The sequence below is a fragment of the Scophthalmus maximus genome, chromosome 21 (genome assembly GCF_022379125.1).
Source record: "Scophthalmus maximus strain ysfricsl-2021 chromosome 21, ASM2237912v1, whole genome shotgun sequence".
In the NCBI taxonomy this organism is placed as follows: domain Eukaryota; kingdom Metazoa; phylum Chordata; class Actinopteri; order Pleuronectiformes; family Scophthalmidae; genus Scophthalmus; species Scophthalmus maximus.
Window position 1 is genome coordinate 5,230,001 of NC_061535.1, and position 21,469 is coordinate 5,251,469.

At 42.5% G+C, this 21,469-nt stretch overlaps 1 protein-coding gene across 2 annotated transcripts in view; it reads right to left on the minus strand.

Annotated features, from left to right (window-relative positions):
- The window catches only part of cntnap2a (contactin associated protein 2a), a 280,648-nt gene that overhangs the window by 43,603 nt on the left and 215,576 nt on the right, over positions 1–21,469 (minus strand). For both annotated transcript variants that reach the window (XM_035619745.2, XM_047329941.1), the window contains exons 16-17: positions 6,941–7,097; positions 5,978–6,105 (exon numbers count right to left, since the gene is read on the minus strand). In XM_035619745.2, the coding sequence (XP_035475638.2) occupies positions 5,978–6,105; positions 6,941–7,097 (285 nt within the window). The remainder of the gene's footprint in view (positions 1–5,977; positions 6,106–6,940; positions 7,098–21,469) is intronic.

The window sequence follows — 21,469 nt, forward strand, 5'->3', positions numbered from 1 at the left end:
GACACTTTGGATCCCAGGCCTCACTACATAGCTGCTCTTTCATTAAAAGGACTAACAATAGCATCGTCTGTCAGGAGAAGCAGCAACACTTACGTTGAAAGGCCATGCCTCTGACTCTGAAGGTGTCCCTAAGCCTGTGACTGAGAGGTCAAAAAACTTGAACCTATATATACCGTGTTGAACTGTGGCACGTCACAGATATATTTCTACCTTTCTCCTTTCTTTTAACCTTTCCGTTGAGACCTTTATTTCATCTCATCTGTGTGTAATTGAGCAATCTGCCGCCTGTAATTTCATGGTCGAGTTATAGTATGTTCACAGTAAATGTAGCATTCGAATCTTCAGGTAATTAGTTTGCGCCCGTCAACTGAGACCATGCAAAGCCTTTCAATCTCCCTTAATAATTAAGTTGCTTGTCGTACATTTTTGGCACTAAACCATCAGAGATTAAACACTCACACGGTTGTCAGTTTAATAGGAACACCTAACTAAAACTAATGCAGGCTGATACAACGTTCGGCCAATAAGTCCTACTTTCTTGAAGGTTCCTGTCTGAATGTAGATTTTAGAGGCTGAAAAGTTTGGAACTGTTGAACCGTATTGTATTATACATAGAGGTGTGTCCGTTATTTCCGTCACATCTGTTTTTTTTTAACAGATTATCACTGAAAAATAATTGTTGAAAGAAAGGATTTCATGTACCACAGTGTTCCTGCTACAAGAAGACACTTATCACAATAGTTCACAACAAGAAAAAAAGAAAATAGAAGAAAATTAACCGAATAATATAGGATAGAAAAAAAATGGACATCTAATTATGGACGAAAAAAGGGAAAAAAAAGGGAAAGGTTAAACGCACCACCCTAAATGTTAAAATGACATAAATTATTGGCATATGAACAGTGACAAATAGGAACAAACCAATTAATTAGTTTTGAACTGTCATAGGTGACCCCATTGGAAGGTTTCATTTGTGTCAGCCATCGGGCCAAGCATGTCTCGTAGCAGGTGCATTACATTATAATAATAGAATATATGCTTCTCTGCTTCATCTGCTGTCATCTATTTTCATACCGTTCTATTAAAATGTCCAAAGGCTTTTAACATCAATAAATGAGACTAATTCCTCTCTGTCTGAGTGTGACTGTATAGGCTGCCATTAAACTAGCCATGGAAATGGGCTTCATTAATGCTGGTGCACGCACGCACGCACGCACGCACGCACGCACGCACGCACGCACGCACGCACGCACGCACGCACGCACGCACGCACGCACGCACGCACGCACACACACACACACACACACACACACACACACACACACACACACACACACACACACACACACACACACACACACACACACACACACACACACACACACACACACACACACACACACACACACACACACACACACACACACACACCGAAAGTTGCACTCCTTCTTGCTCTTGCACCGACCACAGAGAGCGACAGAAATACACACACACACACACACACACACACACAGAAACTTGCACATCCACACGGCGACACAAGGACCGCCTTACTAAAACTTTCCCTGACTGACTAAGACATTAGTCATTTGCCTATAAAAACCCATTATATGGCCGCCAATCATCATTGCTCTTACTGAGACAGAGCTCCATGCAAAGTATGAGGAGCATCAATCATGTACAGAGAGCCTATTCACGTGTGAAATTTTTAATATATGTTTAATATGCCCTAATGGGCAAATTTATAATATATGCTCCATGTTCCGCTGTCTTGGCCAGCACTATGGCAAACATACCTCAAAGTCATCCTTACTTTAAAGTTAGTTTTTTTAAATTTGGTCACTCCGAATAAAAGAGGATTACTGTATCTCACTCTCTCGCACACACAGACACACACATGCACAGAGTGGACAACAGAGTGAGACAAAAAGCATACAGCTCCTTCCCAGTGACAGAAGGATCCATCTTTGGTTATTGTGCCGGCGATACCGCTACATGATAAGAGCCTCACACAAGAGCAGATGTGATGCTGTGGGTCATTAAGTCATGGTTTGTTTGTATGTCGGCAGCTCTGTCATGAGGGGACATTAGTGAGAGAGGCACCACCAGATTGTTGATGAGTGGACCCTAATGAATGTGACACCAGTGAGGAGGAAGGCCAAGTTTTCTGTAATATTCTGCACTTCCTGTCTGTGTATTTAACCATCTCAGGATCACGTGTCATCATCTAACAGACAGAATGGCTCCTCGTCTATCTCCATAGAAACTCTATTTCCCTCTATTTGAATATAATCTATGACTCAGGGCATCCTGACTTGGCAACATGTGCTTCTGGTTCCATAAGGCGACTTTGCTGAAGACTCAACATTCCCACTTAAACAAGTCTACAAGCAGGACAGGAAATTCCACAACACTGTGCATGTCTGAAAACAGCAATAAATAAAATGAAATGACAGTGACAATTTCAGTGCATGAGAGAGCATGAGAGAGATCCTTTGTAGTTTTAAATCCAGCATCATCTCTTGCATGGCTCCACTCTATTATTCGCTTTATTGTGAAAAATGAGCCGTCAATAAATAATATATGATGCATTGTCATCATAATGATCATGTTGCCTGGTGCTTAAGATTAAATCCATGTTTGCTTTTGCTCTCCACAGGATATTACTTTACACAAAACCCTCTTGGGTACTTTGTTACATCACACAGCAGATTGTTGTCTATCTCTTGGGAGATAAGAGACCAAAATAAAGAGAAAGGATTATATACATTTGGGACGAGGTTGCTTTCGTACCTGTAGTTTGATTCTGTGTGTTGGACTCTAGAAAAATAATACTTTGTTGCCCTTTGCTGTAGTCCTCGTCTGTTTCTTGTTCGGGTCACTATCAGGAGGGATGAGAGAGAAGACTCTCCTGACCCGAGGCTAATTAAGCAAACAAAGCAGCTTCCTAGCTCCTGGCAGTCTATAGGGGGCATCTTAAAAAAATGGCACTTGGGGTTGCAGAAAGCTTTTAGTGCAACACGTGCCAGCCATGGAAAACAGACATGGAGGATAGATGTGCGGGGGTGAAGTAGGACAGTGGTATATCCTGACATGGCATCAATCAGGTATTATGATGCACATCGCACGCTGCTTGTGTTCTACCCTTTAATCCAGCCCTGCAGCTACTGAACAGCCCCTTGTAAGTGCAGTTGGTCCTCGTGGTTGTGTAGTTTTACATCATTAAAAATAAAGTTTCCATCATCAATTTGACTTTTATGAGTTTGCCCGCTCGGATCCAGAATGAGAAATGTTTCATTTAGCCAAGTATAACAGATGTCTCAGGAACGCGATGAAGTTAATCCACGCTGACCTGACAGAGGCACGACACACACCGCAGGACTGACACGTTGCAGGTAGACTCGGGGGCCAAGTGAACACGCCCGGTTCCTGAGTTGTGGGGGAAAGCGAGGGGGTCAATATGATAGAGCGGCAGGATCCGTGAGTGTCTTCCAGTTGACCCAATATCCCGCGGAGAGCAGTGTGCCAACAATGATTAGAGGAAAAGACAGGAAGGGAAACAGCAAGGATTAAACTGCCTCATGCTGTGTGTGTTTGTGTGTGTGGGCGAGTTTCTGCAGTATCTGATATCTGTTTGTTTGAAACAAATTAAAACTACAGGGACTAGTTGGAACAGAATAAATGGGTAAAAGGATGAGTGTTTAGACGGAAAGTCTCTGAACAGAGTTCAGATGCTGCTTTTTATTTGGCTATATGGACGTAGGTTGTGCCTAGAACACACGCGTATAAATGCACACAATCATACACATGTAGTTATTGTCCACAGTGGACATACAGACAACAGACGGCAACAGTGAATGATTGGCACACTCTCCCTCACTGTATTTTTTAATCAAGGCCTAGTTCAAACCATCAACAGCTAATTCTAATAGTCACAAGAGGGTTTTTTTAATGTTCTAAAAGTTTTTCTAACAATTTCTGAAAATATTGTACAGTCTGAGACATACTGATAATGTTTCCTTTCCACTGGGAAATGAGAGTCAATGTGAGGAGAGTTGAGATAATTAGGACCAAAGGACTCTTTCCCTCTTTTTGACTTGTGCCGATTTTTTAAGTCACAACTTCTTCAATTTGTTCAGATGAAAGAAAGCAGCCTATGCTACACTACTGTATAATGACACTTTTTGTTTGCTCCTTGCAAATTTAAGGGTTCTCGATGCCTTGTTGAACTATGGAACTGTTTTTGTCTCGTTTCCATCACCCTTAAATGTCGCGAGCGAGTGAGTTTGATTGTGGGTTTGCCAGAGCTTAGATGTGTGTACGCTGATGACATCAATTGATAAATAATACAGTGGTGGCGCAGCCGTGGGATAGATGGGATGCACCTTTACAGCAGAGTGGAAAGTCTCTTGCCAGAAAACAACTCAGATATCCACGACTGACTGAATCACACAAACAAAGAGAGTGATAATCACCATAACCTTAAATCATGTTTCTGTATATTCTTGCCTGAAGGGGAAATGTGTTCATGTGTATGTGCGCTCTAAGTTCTACATTGTGTGCTTTGGTCCCTTCGAAGCTGCAGTGAACTGCACACCGTGCAGCTGTCACTGGAAATGGCCGGTTCGGGGAAGTAATTCAAGTTTGAGCGTCTGAATGTATCCAGCTATCATTCTGAGACGCCATGCACTCTTCTCACCAGTATTACATATCTTTTCAGTCTCCCTCTATTGTATTCCCGAATACATCACTAGTAATGGAGACAGCCGACATTTACTTGGTTTTTATGAGTAATTTTCCCTCTGTAGAGAAAATGCATTAAGGACGGTTGAGTCAAGCAGAGTGGAGGGAGATTAAGGATGAGCAGGGGCTACGTAAGTTTTTGTACAGGGTATGATCCGAAAGCCTGAACATGACTGACTTTCAAACAAGAGGGTGTACGTTTTGGATGATTTATTCCGTTTTAATTGAATTTTCGAAACAGCACAGTCACTGCTGCATGTGCGGGGGGTGGGGGGTTGTGTTACCTTTGTTTTAATAGGCAACACAACCTCTATCTCTGAACACACTGTACAGTCTAGTGACCTCTGCTGTAAACCCAATCTGATTCTCTCTATTAATTCCCACATATAGTAAAACTATCAAGTTATATATTCAAAAATCTGCTGGAGCACATTTAACTGCTTGTCCAGGAATTTCCTTCAACTTACCATGTAATTTAAAAGAAAAAAAAGTCTCCTTTTGCTCCCACTGACTTTTCAAAAGCTGCACACGATGTCAACAGGGGCACTTTAATAAGTTCTATATTAAAGAGACTGGAGGTGTTTCCTTGACTCAACCTTCGATGAGCCCCTCACAAAGGTTATGCAGTCACGCCTCTACAACAAGCTGAGAGTTATACTGAGAGAAAATGAAACCAAACCCCTTGGGGGTGGATTCGGAGAAGATCATTAATGCACACATTTCCAATTAGGCCATTGTAACCTGCCGTCCACCCGCCTCACTCAAAAGTCCCTTTTCACACCTGCAGCAAATCCAAACAGCTCACAGCAGTTTTCATCTTCCTGTGCAGATGCCTGTAAGGTTTGAAGTTCCTTTCAAGATCTTACTCTAAAGCACAGCATGATTTCGCTCCTGGCTGCATTATTGACCTTTTGACTTCTTTTGAATCAGTGCGCATCTTGCTATCCTTTTGCAAAACGGTGCTGTCTGAATAAGTTCAACAGTTTTTACAGATTTATTTCAATGCTAGTTCCAAGTTCCATTTTTTATAGATTACCTTATAGATCAATCACGCACATTCCCATCATTTATTACCTGAAGTTCTCTTTACAAGTATGTTGGGTTTTTGGTTCAAGTTCATTCTGATTCAAGATGTTGATGCATTTAAAAATCTGCACATCAATCAAAATAGATAGGTATTAAAAAATCACCTCCCCACAGTACTGCACATGTATAACCACAGCACAACACTTACTATCTCCCTGGCAACGGAGCGGTCCGACAGTCAGCTTGGCCAAAGATCCCGGTCGGTTGGTGTCACCCACGGCAACCTGGCTGACGGGCAGGTGTTCCTTATATACCAGGAAACCGGAATCTTCTTTCCTATGAGATGGATGGAGAGCAAGTGAATCAACAACATTAATCAATCAATTAAAAGAAGGACATGATTCCAATACAATGAAACATGCTGTGAATAAAATACTTTTTCTTGCTTTACCATTATTTAGTCCACTTATATTATCCCATCACTACAAACAAACATTGAAATCTCAGACTTAATGGTGGTAGTGAGTTTGAGTTGAACATGTTTTAAATTCTTCAGATAACTATGTGCTTTCAAATATTCAGCTTTCAGCATGTGCTGAAAGAAAAATATGGGTTATTAGGAGGAATAGACTTGTATGTGTAGTCTTTCAAAAACTCGCTCAGCCAGACAATGAGGCATTAATGCAAACATTATTAATAGAGACAGAGAATGTGTTCATTTATAATTTCATCAGTTTTAGAGATGAGCAGGGAGACGTGAAATCAAATGCAATCTCTTCTTATTGCTAACACAGTAATTACTCACATATAGTATTTATACACACACAGACGACAATGTGGTTGGTTTAATGAGAATATCCGTCAGCTGGCTAAGAGAGCTGTGAAACACAAACTGTTGGTTCTGGAGGCAAACGTCCCTCTTAAATAAGCGCCCCATTGATGGTGGCATTCATCATCCAACCACCTCAGCGATTGAAGTCAGAAACCTCATCAGACTGTCCAGCTTGCACAGATTCAAACATCAGCGATAGCAGCAGTGCCAATTTTAGTTCGGCACGGTGAAATTGTGCGTGTCAATTGCTATGGGTGCAACATATTTCCTTTTCAGTTCAGTTTAAGTAGCCAAGTTGTTTGTGCTTCCACTGAATGTTTGCATGATGAACGGACTTACACTTGTGCGAGGTCGGCGTCACAGTTGCAGTCATACTTGGGGTCGGTGCAGTTCCTGTCGATGCCACAGGCACATTTCTGGATGCCAGGTCCTGAGCCTCCCCAGTAGAAGTGCTTCTCGCTGCCCCGGCCCACCCACCACGTGTAGGGGGTTCCATCTGGGGACCGAACACAGACAGACACAAACAGAAAAACAACAACTTGTAAGTTCCTTTCAAGAGGCTGTGTTCTCCCTGGCTGCTGTAATGCTCAATGTGGCCTTCAGACTAAAGTATGGCAGAAACAAAAACACACTTTTGTGAGGACTCTACAGTTGTGTTTTGCTAAACAATCCAAACACATTCCCATTACAAGTGATTCATTGTTAACTCACTAGCTTTTTGAGGCGTTTGTCACATTAATGTGATTTATATTGATGACTAACAGCAGAATGGTGAGTGTAATTCATTTGCTCAACTTGTTGTACACTGCTGAATGGTAAATGCCTTTGAGACTGGCGGGCACACTTAGTCACATATCACACCTGTGATTTTACAGCTCTATTAAAACAGCATCAGTGCTGCACTTGCATTTATCTTTGGCATTAGAACATATCTATTAACACATAAGCTGCCACACAAACACCTCTTTGTGTGTACGTGTGCGCCTGTTTGTGTGTGTATTTGTGTGTGTTTTAAAGAGTGGATAAAAGGTGAAGGATTGCGCTTCAATCAGAAAGGTAATATTGTTTTCTTTGCCTTGGATGGTGTGTTTTGGGTTGGGACAGTAACCAGGCAGAGAGACGGGTGTATATATTATGCGGGTGGCAATATGTCACAATAACAGCAAGAGAGTGAAACAATATTACATTTCCCTCTTTATTCTGGGAAAAATAAGCTGTGTTGTCAATATCGCTTTGTCAAATTCTATCAGAGACAATGAAATCTCCAGAGCCATATATTTCTACAGAAGGGGATTGAAGCAGACTTTTGATGAAGCACAATTGTTTTGGGGAGTATAATACTATATGTTTGATTTCCTGTGTCCAAAAAAAAGAAAGCTACCGATGGGTCTTTGTGTGTTTATATAAATGTGTGTGTGTGTGTGTGTGCGTGCATGTGTCTGTCCTACCTTGATGACCTGTGGGTTTATTGTGTTCCTCATTAGAATTAGCCTCGTCTCTCTTCAGGCCACTGTTCAGACGAGGTATTGTCACTAAGATTAACACTGTCTCCTTAAGAGATTTCACAATCCTCGCCCTGTGTGTACATGATGTACGCACGTGTTTGTGTTGTTGTAATTCTGCACAAGTAAGAACCAAGTTTCAGTTTAAGACCTTCACAGTGAGGTCAGCGAGGTCCCTAAACACAGCCAACCTAGCTAAGCCCCCCCGCCTCCCAAAACGCCATCCATTTCTACCCCCAACCCAATTAGTGAGAGTCGTGTCATTGTCCTTGAAACTGATCTGGCCACTTTGAAGTCACTTGCCATTCGATCTGCAGTTAGTCACTTGGTGTTGTTACGTTCCCTCTCCTTCTAGTAACATGAGCAAAGCAAGACTTTGTAATCAATCAGAGTATTACTGCATCACACATCTCCAAAGACACAATCCCTATACGGCAAAGAAAAGATGCTACAGAATAAAAGCGATGTGAAGCCCAGCTATTTGCTTTTTGTAGTCGCGATCTCTGTAGGTGGGAAAACATGTCTAAATGAATAAATAAAGATCCGTCTGGTTCAAAGAACAAAGTTTTAAATGTGGCACACCAGTCAGTCAGACAGACTCGGGATGTGGTGCAGCCGGTCACGAAAGTCACTTTGAAAAGACACGAGTCACCTCGGCTCGAGTCTGAGCCAAAGCAACACACAATCAAGTAAACAAAAACATGCAACAGTAGGCGAATGTCCCAGAAGCAGTCATTTTCATTCTCTCATTTTCTGCTTGGCCTCTCACTAACCCTGCCATGTAATAACACGGCTGACTCCTGCTGTCACTCTTGGAAGATTTTCAGACAGGTAGTGAGCAAGTGGAGTAAAACTGTTTTGATATATATAAAAATAAACTTAATTCTTCTCATAATTTGATTTTCAGCGTGAGTGATCAAATGAGACGGGAGAGGAGAGAGTGGGGAAGGAGAAGAGGTGTGAGACTAACCGCGGGGCACCGGGGGGGAATGGGTCTCCTGTGCGATTCAGTTAACGCTTCGCGAAAACAAACAACTCAGGAGCGGCGAGTGAGGGAGATGGTGAAGGAAGAGATGAGTAAACGGTAAAATAAATGGATGGAGGTGTGAGGGAGAATGGCATTTATATGCAGGGGGCACTGCCAAGATGAGGCTCAGTGTGTGTGTGTGTGAGTGAGTGAGTGAGTGCATGTTTGTGTGAGAAGGAGAGTGTGTGATGAAGTCCTTGGTGGGGCAAAAATAATGTAAAAGGGGGGACTAACTTTAAAAAAGACTTTGTACAGTGAAAATAGTGAAAGGGATATGTAGCACTGCACCGTGGGACGGACGTGTTCCCACAACTGCCTGACATTTTGGTGTCTTAAGTCAGATGTCTGCTTGTCCCCCTGATGGTTCGATTTTTTTCATTAGAATACTTTATGCTTTATTATTCAACACGTAACTTGATTCAACTTTTCTGTTTCATGCCGTCAACATCATTTTTACATGCACACTAGTCCCTGTCATGTATTACCCTTGTTTCAACTATATTCAGGATATGATACATAATATATCCCGATTAATCACATCTCTGTATGATGTCACTGTTTAAATCGGCCCCCCCATGGGATCACCACTTGTGGTAGGCATCGGTTTGGGGTGCACTGTAAGCTAGGCAGCAGGCCAGGTTGGGGACATAGCTATGTTTGATCCATGGCGGCGCAGAGTTGCCCTAGGGATGTGGAATATATCCCCTCTAGTGAGGAAGGAGCCGGAGGTGGAGCGATACCAATTAGATTCCGTTGGGCTCCCTTCCAGCACTGCCTCTGGAGCCAAACTCCTTGAGAAGGGGGCTGGACGCCATCTTTTTCAGGAGTCGCCCAGGGGGTGACAGACATGAGTAAGACTGTGACCTCCATCATGCACTGGAAAAGTTTGCAGCCGAGAGTGAAGCGGCTGGGATGAGAGTCATGGCCTCCAACTCTAAGGCCATAGTTTGCTGCTGGAAAAGTGTGGATTGCCCCCTTCAGGTTGGGGCGGAGTTTCTGCCCTAACTGAAGGAGTTGTAGTATGTAATGAGGTTTAGGTATATCGTCTTGTTCAAGAGTAAGAGTAGGATGGAGCAGGAGATTGACAGACATAGTGGCGCGGCATTAGCAAAGTAAAACGGGCATTGTACTGGAATTTTGTGTTGAAAACTGAGCTGAGGCAGAAGGCAAAGCCCTCGATTTACAAGTCAATATGTTTCAAACCTCACCTATGGTCATGAGTTTGGATAGTGGCCGTGTTCAGCCTAAAGATAGGAGCTTCGACATCCAGATGGACCTCGAAGTAGAGCTGCTGCTCCTTTGCGTTCAAAGAGCCAGTGGAGGTGGTTTGGGAATCATTAGGATGCCTCCTGGGCGCCTTCCATTGGAGGGCTTCTGGGCCTTCAGGTAGGGGACCCCACGATACACCCAAAACACTTTGGAGAGATTATATATCTCATCTGGCCCACGAAGGATTGGAATCCTCCAGGAGGAGCTGGAAAGCTCAGAAGGGGAATGTCTTTGCTGTCTTTCCTAACCTGCTGCGACCATGACCTGACTCTCTGACTTTGATGCCACAACACTGCAGACTTTGTCATAGCAATTTTACAGTTCTCCTATCCCCGGGTCTCAATTTACTTTGGTGAGTAGTGTTATATTCATAGTATGAACGAAATTAAGCATTCTTTCTATATTCTTTACACTATATCCATTCTCACCCCTTCCTTTCTCTCTCCCAGCCAAATTCCTGAACAAATATGCAAAATGTTCACAGGAGAGGAAAAAAACAGCAGACGTGACGGATTGATAAGGCCTGGGAATCTGTTCCTCTTCTGTCTCCAGGGACAGTCTCACACTCACTCTCACTCTCTCACACACACACACACACACACACACACACACACACACACACACACACACACACACACACACACACACACACACACACACACACACACACACACACACACACACACACACACACACACACACACACACACACACACCTATTTATCTCCCTTCTTATCCAGAGAGGTTAATGTCTACATCTTCATCATGTCTGCGGCATTTTGTACAGACACTCAAATACTCCCTGAGCAAAGACAGATGGAGCAGTGGAGGGGGAGACACTGACAAAGAGATGAGCAGAGACAGTAAAAGGGAGATAGGGGGGCTGTGTGATAAAGAGAATGGCAGGGAAAAAAGGACAGCAATAAAAAAAAAAGAGTGTGCGAGAAAGAATGTGATTGCTGTCTTCATAGTGATATGAATCCTGACAGTTTCATTCTTCTGTCAAAGCCATTAAAGCTGGCCAGGTTATTAGATCCAAAATGGCACCAATAATACTCACAGTAATGTTGTAGAGATCACAGTCTTTCAGTCAGCAGGAGGACGACGGAACTACTTGTCATCGATATTGATCATATTAGGCCTAAACTGAGCAGAGTATATAAAGAGTATAAAACACTCGAGACCATTGCTGGACAGAAAATAGAAAAATAAAATAAAAATGCACACATACGCCTGCACCAGATCTATATGTATCTTGACACCCATTGCAGGTGTTTCAAATATTGCTTGATGGAGAATCCATCCATCCATTTTCCATAATGCCACAAGACCATTGCTGGGAGTGCTAACCTCTGCACCACCGCACTGCCCTTAATGGAAAACACGGGGAATAAAAATATGTAGAGAACTTTTAACAGTACCCAGTTTACTTTGTTCTGCAAAGTCTATCTGGTGACAGTGGTAAAGACTTGGTGAACATCTAAATTAGATTTTTCTAATCTAGGAAGCATATTTTGAATCACTAATAAATTATTTGCTGGTCAGTGCTGGAGCCAATCCCAGCTAACATTGGGCGAAAGGCGGGGTACACCCTGGACAGGTCGCCAGCCTATCGCAGGGCCACAAAAAGATACGGACAATCATTCACTCTCACATTCACACCTATTGTGGCTCTAAATTTAGAGTCTCCAATGAACCTAACCCCATTCTGCATGTCTTTGGAGTGTGGGAGGAAGCCGGAGAACCCGGAGAGAACCCTACACGGGGAGAACATGCCACACAGAAAGGCCCTGGTTGAACCGGGGATTCGAACCCAGAACCTTCTTGCTGTGAGGCTAAGGTGCTAACCACTACACCACCGTGCAGCCCCATACAGAGCCAGTTGTGTACATAAAATTCAAATGATCAGATACCAGTGCTAATACCCAACAAAGCATGGGCCACATTTTGTTCATATCAAGGGATGAGACCCCTGCCAGCCAGAGGGTGAACTGAAAGGTCAGTGGATCCAAAATGGCACTCGACATGCTCAGTCGCTCATATCCCCTCGTTGGGGAGATGATGGCTTTTAAGAAAGGCAGTCAGTTGGGGCCGAAATGCCAGAATGGCATTCATAACCCTCATATGGCTTTCTCATAAACCTGTCTCATACATCACCTTTTTAGTTTCTCACATCTTCTGGAGCTTTGACATCTGGAGTAGTGATCGGTGCGAAAGAACAACCGGAACCAATTAGAAAAAAAGAAGAAAAGAAAATGCTAGAATAAACCGTTTGTCTTTTCTGAAACACACCAATCATGGGACCCAATAAAAACATGCTCACCCATTCATACACACTTATACCCCTGTTCTCACTCTCACTCACTATGAAGGGTTGAGGACAAAGACAAGAGTATCTCCCAACACACTCAGGCCAAAAATATACTTTTAGTCCTGAAGAGTTTTCAAACCAAGTCGTGGATGAATTTGTCCGTCGCGTGTCGTTACTTTTGGTTCTTTGTTGCCGTTTGTTTGCATTTCTGTTGCTTGTACAGAGGAGCCCGACGTGTCCTCTCCGCACCCACTGGTCTTTGTTAGCCTCCTATCCTCTTAACATTTCTGTTTTTTGTCGGGAGACGGTAGAGAGGCGTATTAGCCATGCCCTGGGATCTCTCTTGTTTGTGTGTGTGTGTGTGTGTGTGTGTGTGTGGGAGAAAAAAGAGTATTTGTGTGCCTCTCTCTTTGTCTCAGACCTTTTAGTTATCTATATGAATGCATGTGTGTCTGTGTCGTCTCCTCTCCGCTCCCTTTAATCTGTCTGAGAGACTTTGTCTGGCTCCCCTGTCTCTTCCCATTGTCTTGATCTCTCTCTTCTCCAAGACCACCTTTCCATCAATTTACTTTGAGAACCTACCTCCAGGCTTTAACACCATTTTCGCTGTCTCGATGGCCCTCAAATATTGAGGCCTCTCTCTTCTTGCCCCCCACTTTTTCCTCGCTCTTTCATATCGCCTGGTCTCAGAGGCCTCTTTCAATCTATCTCACTTCCTATTATGTCTTTCTACCGCCTCTTTACACTTCGGCTCTACCAGGCCACTCTTTAACTCTCCCTCCTCTCATATCTACCTTGCAGACCTTTTCCTTGCATCCTTGTATCAGTTGGTCTCAGTGGCCTTTCTCTCTCTCTCTCTCTCTCTCTCTCTCTTCTCTCCCTCCATGCTCCATATCTGTCTATTTATCCCATGTCTCTACGACTCTTTCCTGGCATCTAATCTCTTTATGTTCCCATTAGTCCCTCTATGATCTGCCCTTTAATCCATGCTAATTGCACACTCCCCTTGCGCTGATCCTGATCTGAAGTTGTATTTGAAACACATCCCATCCTCCCTCCCTGTCTGTCACTTACGGTTTGATCTGCGAGGGGCTGCGATGCATGCAGAAATGTAAAAATGCCTGTGATCTGCAAGTCCTTGTAATTCTCTGACCTTGTTTGAGTGAATGTGGGTGAAACCGAGGTCTGTGTATTTCAAGTAGCGCTGTCAGGATGTTTGATGTTCACTACGTGATTACCGTGGCCAGATGAATTCAGGGGTTAACAGATCTTGACAATTAATTCTGCAAAAAGAATAATCAAGGAAACCCATTAATCATTAAGCCGAGCAATTGCTATAATGTGTCAATCAGACAAATCTGCAATTACCTGTCAAGTACCGCCAAAGGAACTATTCCATCTGAAATGCAGTGAAATAAAAATAAATGGTAAAGCATGGATCACCTGCTGTTTATTTGTTGTGTCCTCTGTTGAAAAAGGAGAAAAAGATTCTATAAAGCTTGTATTTTAGTGGCGGAGGGAGGAGGTTAAAGAGGAACAGTGCAGAAATGAGCTTGCCGTTGCCTGCAGTGCAGGCAGCATCAGAGAAAACATCTCCGCCGTCTATATGAGAACACACGGCAACACAGGCCGAGGAAGGATAATGAGTTATTTCAACAGTTTCTACCTGAGAGCATCCATAACGGGATCCACCTCCCTGGGCCGAGTTCTGAGGAACGAGTCCCCCCCCACCCAACCCACTCTTCGGCACATTTTCATGCTCTAGTAAATTCACTTTGCATACCTCTGCAGTCATCTACAACTCTTTACAGGTCATCACCGAGTGTATCCGTCCATTAAATGAAAAACACCTCGGAAATGGGAGAGGGGGAGGATGGGAAAATTAATATCAATGGTTGTGTCCCTATTTGGCTTGTCTGCTTGATAAAGGACACAATAACCTGACTCTACTGTAATTACCCCCCCCCCCTGCCCCCCCCCCTATTTTCCTGAGTCTAAAGAAGGCACTAGAGCTGGCATGTACACACACACACAAAACCACATAAACATGTGGTTTTGTGCCACATCTGGCAGCCGTTGTAACTGACAAAACCTTAGGCTTAAGACCATAAATAACCATAATCCTCATTACTGCAGGGCAATCTCAATCAGTGTGTGTGTTTATGACCATAAGTGCGATTAAGTGTCGCGTCCCCTCAGGTCAAGGCCGATGGACAGCTGCGTCATGAGGAAAAGGACTTCTGCCGAAAAAACACTTTTTTTTTTAATGGCACCATCCATCTCCCTGCATATCCGTAAGGCTCATCATATGGATGGGGATACAGTGAACAACACTCATAATGACAGAGGAGGATGAACGGGGCATAAACAACTCCAGAGAAGCGACGGCAAAGAGGGAGCGAGGGAGACAGAACCAGTGAGCAAGAGGCTGGTTTGAGAGAAGAATAGAGTTGAAAACGGGAGTTTGAAAAGAGAAAAATGCCAGAACAGCCAGAAAGAGAGAAGACAAAAATAAAAAGAAAGCGAGGACTCATGAGATTATAGGACATGACAAACGAGAAGGGAGAGGCATAGCCTCGGTCGTGGCGGAGGTTTTTTTCTTTTTCTCTGAGAGATTATGTGCAAGAGAGGGAAAATGAGTGCAACTTCTTCAAAGTCTTTTGGTGACATATTGTTATATTTGAACATGGCAAGAGAACAGTAGGAGTCATGAAGAAATTCACAGAAAATGTGTGAAGATTCCTGCCAAACTTTGAGGTAAAATGTCAACAACCAACTTTGACTTCATGTTAGTAATTAGATACTTTTCACACAGTGAAGACTTTCTTGAAAAAAAAAGAACTAAATCGCAGCGTGTGATCATTATTAAACTTCAGCAAGGATGACATCCACGGGGTTTTTCTTATTTGCTCTTCAAGCCCAAACTAAAAAGGTTGATACTGAACATTTCAGTAAAATGTTCACAGACAACACATTTGTTTAATGCAAAACATCTGATCTTGCAGTACCACATCCGCTTGACTATACAGCATTATGAAACTTTATGCTTATGTTTTTTGGCACTCAAAGCACTTCGTAAAGCTGAGGGAAATATTAGCCGTATGGTTTAGCACAGTAAAAGTTCAGAGACACTCCAGACAAACATATTTAATTACGTTTAATAACGACTGCTATCTTTTCCAAAACCTTATCCAAACTGCTTTAGCCGTTTTCAGACATAATAAAATGTCCACACCCAATTTTACAACATTCTCACATGGGCTCACATTTACCGGAAGTTTTATTAGGGGGCTACAGAGAAAATGTCCGAAGCAACATTGCATTCTCACCTTAGACCACCTTGTTTATAAAATGGACATAGTCACCTGGTCTGGAAAATGAAGCCAATGACCAGCAGAGGGCAACTCCACTGGTTGCAAAAAGAAGTTTGTTTTCTATAGAAGTCTATGAGAAAATGACTCTACCTCTCACTTGATTTATAACGTCAATAAATATTTTCCTGAGGAGTTGATGTTCTCAATCGCTAGTTTCAAGTCTTCTCCAATACAGTATGATGTTCATTCAGTAAATTATGGTCACATTTCAAGTCAAATAGACGATAGAGCACGGTATGCATTGGAAACATGGATACAGCGTGATTGACAGCTGGTCTGTCCAATCGGTGCACGGTTGCAGGTGAAGGTGGGCGCACAGTGCACGAGCTCTCAGTCAGACCCACCCACTGCTCCCACTTCTAGTTCCACAACACCAAGATGGCACTGGTCAAAATGCTAAACTCGAGGCAGTTCACAAACTAATGGGTGACATCACAAAGGGTTGCTCCTTTACAGTCATCTGAACATTTCCTACAAAACAACAAATGGACCTGATGAAAACAAATGGTCTGTAGAAAGGCATGGACCGAGCATCTGTCATCCACAGGGTTTGAGAACACATTTGAGTTTGATTACACTCTGCCAAGCAAAACATGAGGCACACACACAGCCCGCTTTGAGCTTTAATACCCTGTAAGAGGAATAATAATAACTTTTGAAAATTGTCAAACAAGATGCTCAACACTCAGCCGTGGTGTTAGCGGCTTGGAGAAACCAAAACCCAGGAGGATTAGGATTACGCGAGGCACAAAGATGAAAAGGCATTTCATAGCACTGTCATGCACAGAAATCCTGGTCGCCACATGGCACTTCTCCGATACGGCGTTGACGAGTCGGTGCCGATACTCCACGGACTGGCTGATGTCATTACATTGATTCATAATAAACTAATCCTCGGTTACACAGACCCTAATTACAAATATTTCAGATGTCATGCATAGCGCCGAGGTGTGTGCGTGCGGCAAAGTGAGTGCACTTGTGAGATGTGCGCCCACGCACTCAAGCGAACACGCAGGCACCCACACAGCCATGACTCTCAATTTCCTTCATGTTGCTGTAACACCAAACAACAGAAACAAGTGTCTCTAGTGTCTGTCAATTGTCAAAGAAGCTCTTGCTGGATTTTGGCTTTGTATTACTCATGAAGGGGATGTGCATCCTGCTGACAACTGGGTGCTATGTTCATCATTGCAGCACTTTGTTGTCAGAAGCATGATGGATTTCAGGCTTTTATCCTTAAAGATGCTTTTTTTGCCCCCCCTTAAATTCTCACACCTATTTTTCCCTTCTCCCTTTATGGTCCAGCTGTGCTGCTACCCATGCAACTCCATTTTCCATTGACTTACTCTCAGGTGGTGTGAGCAACAACTAAAATACCTATCACGTCATATGGTGGGTGAAATTTGTGATGAAAGAAGTCTGAGAAAGAAAGAGGGGGAGAGACGTTTTGAAAACTTTCATCAAGGATTCCTGCCTGTGACTACATCACACTCTGTTTTTTGCTTTATTCCGGTCGATATGGATTTAAACACTTGGTGGTCTAGAGACTTAGCCTCGCTTGTGGCTTAACCTTGTCCGAAAGAGAAATCGCTGAAACTAAAACATCAAAAACATCAAAAACAATTGTGCATTGAAAGTCTCAGGTTCTGTGTAGTTCAGTTGGTTGCTTCCAGAGCATATTAAGTTCGACGATCTCATCGTTGCGTCAGCCTTGGGAACTTCTTGCAAGCATTTATTACAGTCTAAGTCACTGGAGCCACAGCTTTGTCCCAAAAAAAAAAAAAAAAGGTTTGGCGGCTTTCAAGAGCACAGACATTTCGGAGGTGTACATCGTGTCTTTCAAAGGAGAACAAAGGGTAACCTCTGACAGCTCCCTCTCATCCTGTCTGCTACATTCTTCTCCTCTGCTTCGTTCCTCCCCTGCTCTTTGTTGCAGTCTATCCGCAGGTGAAGAGGTTGACCTCCGCGGGTCAGGCACTAACCCTCTGGGCTTCTCCATGAGCACACAAAGACCCAGCAACCTTCTCTATCTGCCTCTGCCTCTCTTACACACCCAATCTCTGTTTTTAGCTTTGTCTGCTTTCTCCTATCTCCCTTCGGCGTCTCCGTCTCCCAATCTCTCCGTTCCCTTCTTTCCCTCTCTGCCGTGCTGTCTCTGTCTTAGCTTGAGTTATTGATTTCTGTAAGGGTTGAGTGCTGCTGCTGCCTTTTTCTATCTTTTCTCTCACTCTCTAACTCCCACCTCTTTCTCTTCCCGCTTTTCTATCTATCACCATCACTTTAAAAGAAAAAAAAATCACTTTCTCTTTCTTTCTGTCACTATGTTTTTTCTAGGCCTATTCCAACTCTCTCCGGGAGGGACAACTGAAGGCAAAAACTTCTTGACTCTGTCAGTCCACATTTGTATGTCTGGTCCTCCTCCTCCCACTCCTATTCTACCTTGACATGGCTTGACATGGAGTGCGCTCGTGGCGGTTATGCCACACTGGACAGAACATGTGGTTTAGTTTTTCTGAAATATCCAATAGCACACAAATCCAAATCTGCTCGGACACGTCTGTCACAATTCCCGAAGAAAGCTTCGCATTCCCTCAAATGATTGTTCTCTTCTTAAAATATCATTTTAAATCCTTTAATCCTTTAAGTCCCTTTTTCAAATGTTAGTCAAAGCAGCAAAGACATTTATGTGAAACAAAAACAAAATGTCAAATATAAATAAAACAAATACTGCATGCATGTAAGCATCTGATACAGTAAATTAGCTACAATGCCAAATATAGGGAAGGACAAGAAATTCCGCAATACGTTTTCAACATTGCTAAGGTTTTATTTTGGCCTGACTGGTATATATGCTTGAATATAATAATAATGAAATATAATAATTCATCATAATCTAATATTCAAAGTCACCAGTGGGTTTGTGAAGTGCTGTTTTGAAGCCTCAAGTTTCGACCTAGTTTTGACCAGCGTCACGTTGGTTTTTTAAACTGGATGTAGAATTGGGGCCGGGTCTGACTGAGAGCTCGTCCACTGTGCGCCCACCTACACCTGCAACCATGCACGGATTGGAAGGACCAGCTTTCAATCACGCTGTATCCATGTTACAATTGTTTTATCATCTATTTTACTCTAAATGAGACCACAATTTACAAAATGAACATCATGCTGTATTAAAGAAGACTTGAAACCATGCGATTTAGACCATAAATACCTGGTTACTGACTTGACATGTATAAGAGGATGGAAGAGCCCTTGTAGGGTCGACTTTAACCAGCAAGAGTACTCATCATAATTTATTGTGTTGTCCAAAGTGCATTCATACTCATATACCTTTATCTTCTCCTTCTGAGCATAAACATATTCAAATTGTTAGGGTTAACAGCAAAAAAAATAGCCTGATGGAAAATATATTACAAATAACTGATACGGCTGAACAGTCAATGCTTGAAGTTACAGAGTTCATATTAATACCAACCAGGTGAGTTGTCTATAAATATTTATCAGTGCATTAGTGGGCAAGGTGAATGGAATAAGTAATGTTTAATGCAGCATGATGATTAGGTTTAATACAGCATGATGATTAGGTCGGGACATTCGCAGCCTCTCGCTTTAAAGATATTCACTTCATATATTAGTGCCACACTTAACCCTTACAGACACTTCAGATGCGTAAACCTCAAGTCGATAATGTACAAAATCGATGATTTTTATTTTTTGCAAAAACCTCCACTGTAAATCAAACCACTGAGAGTACATCATAAGACTGACTTTTTCATGTGTAAAAGAGACAGTTGTCGCTTGCATCCGTCGGTGTCTTCACCAATGATTCCACAGTAATTGAACGCGGAGGAAATTAATCAAACAGTTAGCGAGAAACCAACCGACCAAGACCTTTTGAACAACAGCTGAACTGTTTACGTTGAATGAGTGAAAACACGTTAGTTATCGAAGCAGCGAAGTGTGATGAATTTCTATTTAACATTACTGGAATACTTACATTATTTTCCCTTTCGGAAAAATGCTTCACAGAAAACATTAGAGGCTACAAAGTAAATCAATTAAACCGCATAAAGGATACAGCGTTGTACCTGTGCTTTGTGTAGCTATTTTTTAATAGGTCATGTTGAATTTAGATAAAAAGCCCGAAGCATTTTGCAACCAATTGCCACTTTCTTTTCAGAGCAGCAGCGGTATTTCTTAAGCGTTACACTAAGTGTTGCTCACCTGCCCATCATTCCCTAATAACCTGTCCACGATGTGCCGGGGAACATGATGACCATATTAGTAATGAGAGCGTGGCTGACAGGTGAGGCTGCACCTGGCTTGCGGAAGCTCATTACAGAGTCTTAATGATGTGCCGTGTTCCATTATTGGGGAAACTTTTTTGGCTCGCTGTCCGATCTCTCTGTTTGGCTGCCGCGGTGGCTGAAGGCAACGCAAGGGCTTTGGTTTTGGTTTGACAGCCGGGATGCATGGTGTGTCAGAGAGATCAGTGACGCGCTCGTCAGATGTGCCAGAGGGAAAAGGGCTGCAGGAGTTTGCGCGGAGGATACGTACAGGTGATAATGGGATATGAGAAAGAGTGAGTTAGGGGCTGGGAATTGGAAAGTGTCAAAACTTAGTCTGAATATGTGTAACCACCACATATATGTATTCACCTTTTATTATTTAGCTAGCAAAGTGTACTTAATTTATCAGTGCAATTCAATGGTTAACGTGCAAATCTGTTACACTGTACACTGTTTTCTTTTTTGCTTACATTTTATATAATATTTCCCCTTTTTATATTTCCTTGTGTTTATATTGCATGTTTACTTATTCATTACTTTCTTTGTACTGTTGTTTCTCTTATCTTAAACATCTCCTTTGCTGCTGTAGCATGGTAAATTTACTCGTTGTGGGAATTAAGAAGGATCATCTAATGTTAAACCCTCAGTTTTCAGGTTATTAGGAAAAACTATAGGGGGTTGTAATAACCCTTTGGCAGAACCCTTTTCAGTATAAACACTTTGCACTATAGTTAAAAAAGTTAAGCAGTCTAAATAGAGTCTTCTAATGAGGGTTGAAAACATTTCTAGCTCGATGATAAGTAATGAGATGTGTTCTGTCGCAAAAAGGAATCTACATTTAAGTTTCGAAGGTTATGGACACCTTTGCAGTGCAATTAGTGCCAGAAGCATTGGGATTCATTTGTTTAGGAAATCATTCCATGGTAAGGACGTAAATCATAACTACGAGAAGCTATAGACAAAAATCAAGGATTAATTAAACCCAGTGAGTCTGTTTTTGAGACTTTGTTTGCATTAAAGACACCACAGCATGTAATCTTTGTAGTTTTAAAACACATGGCCCCACTCATTATGGTTATTTTTGTATGCGAGAGAA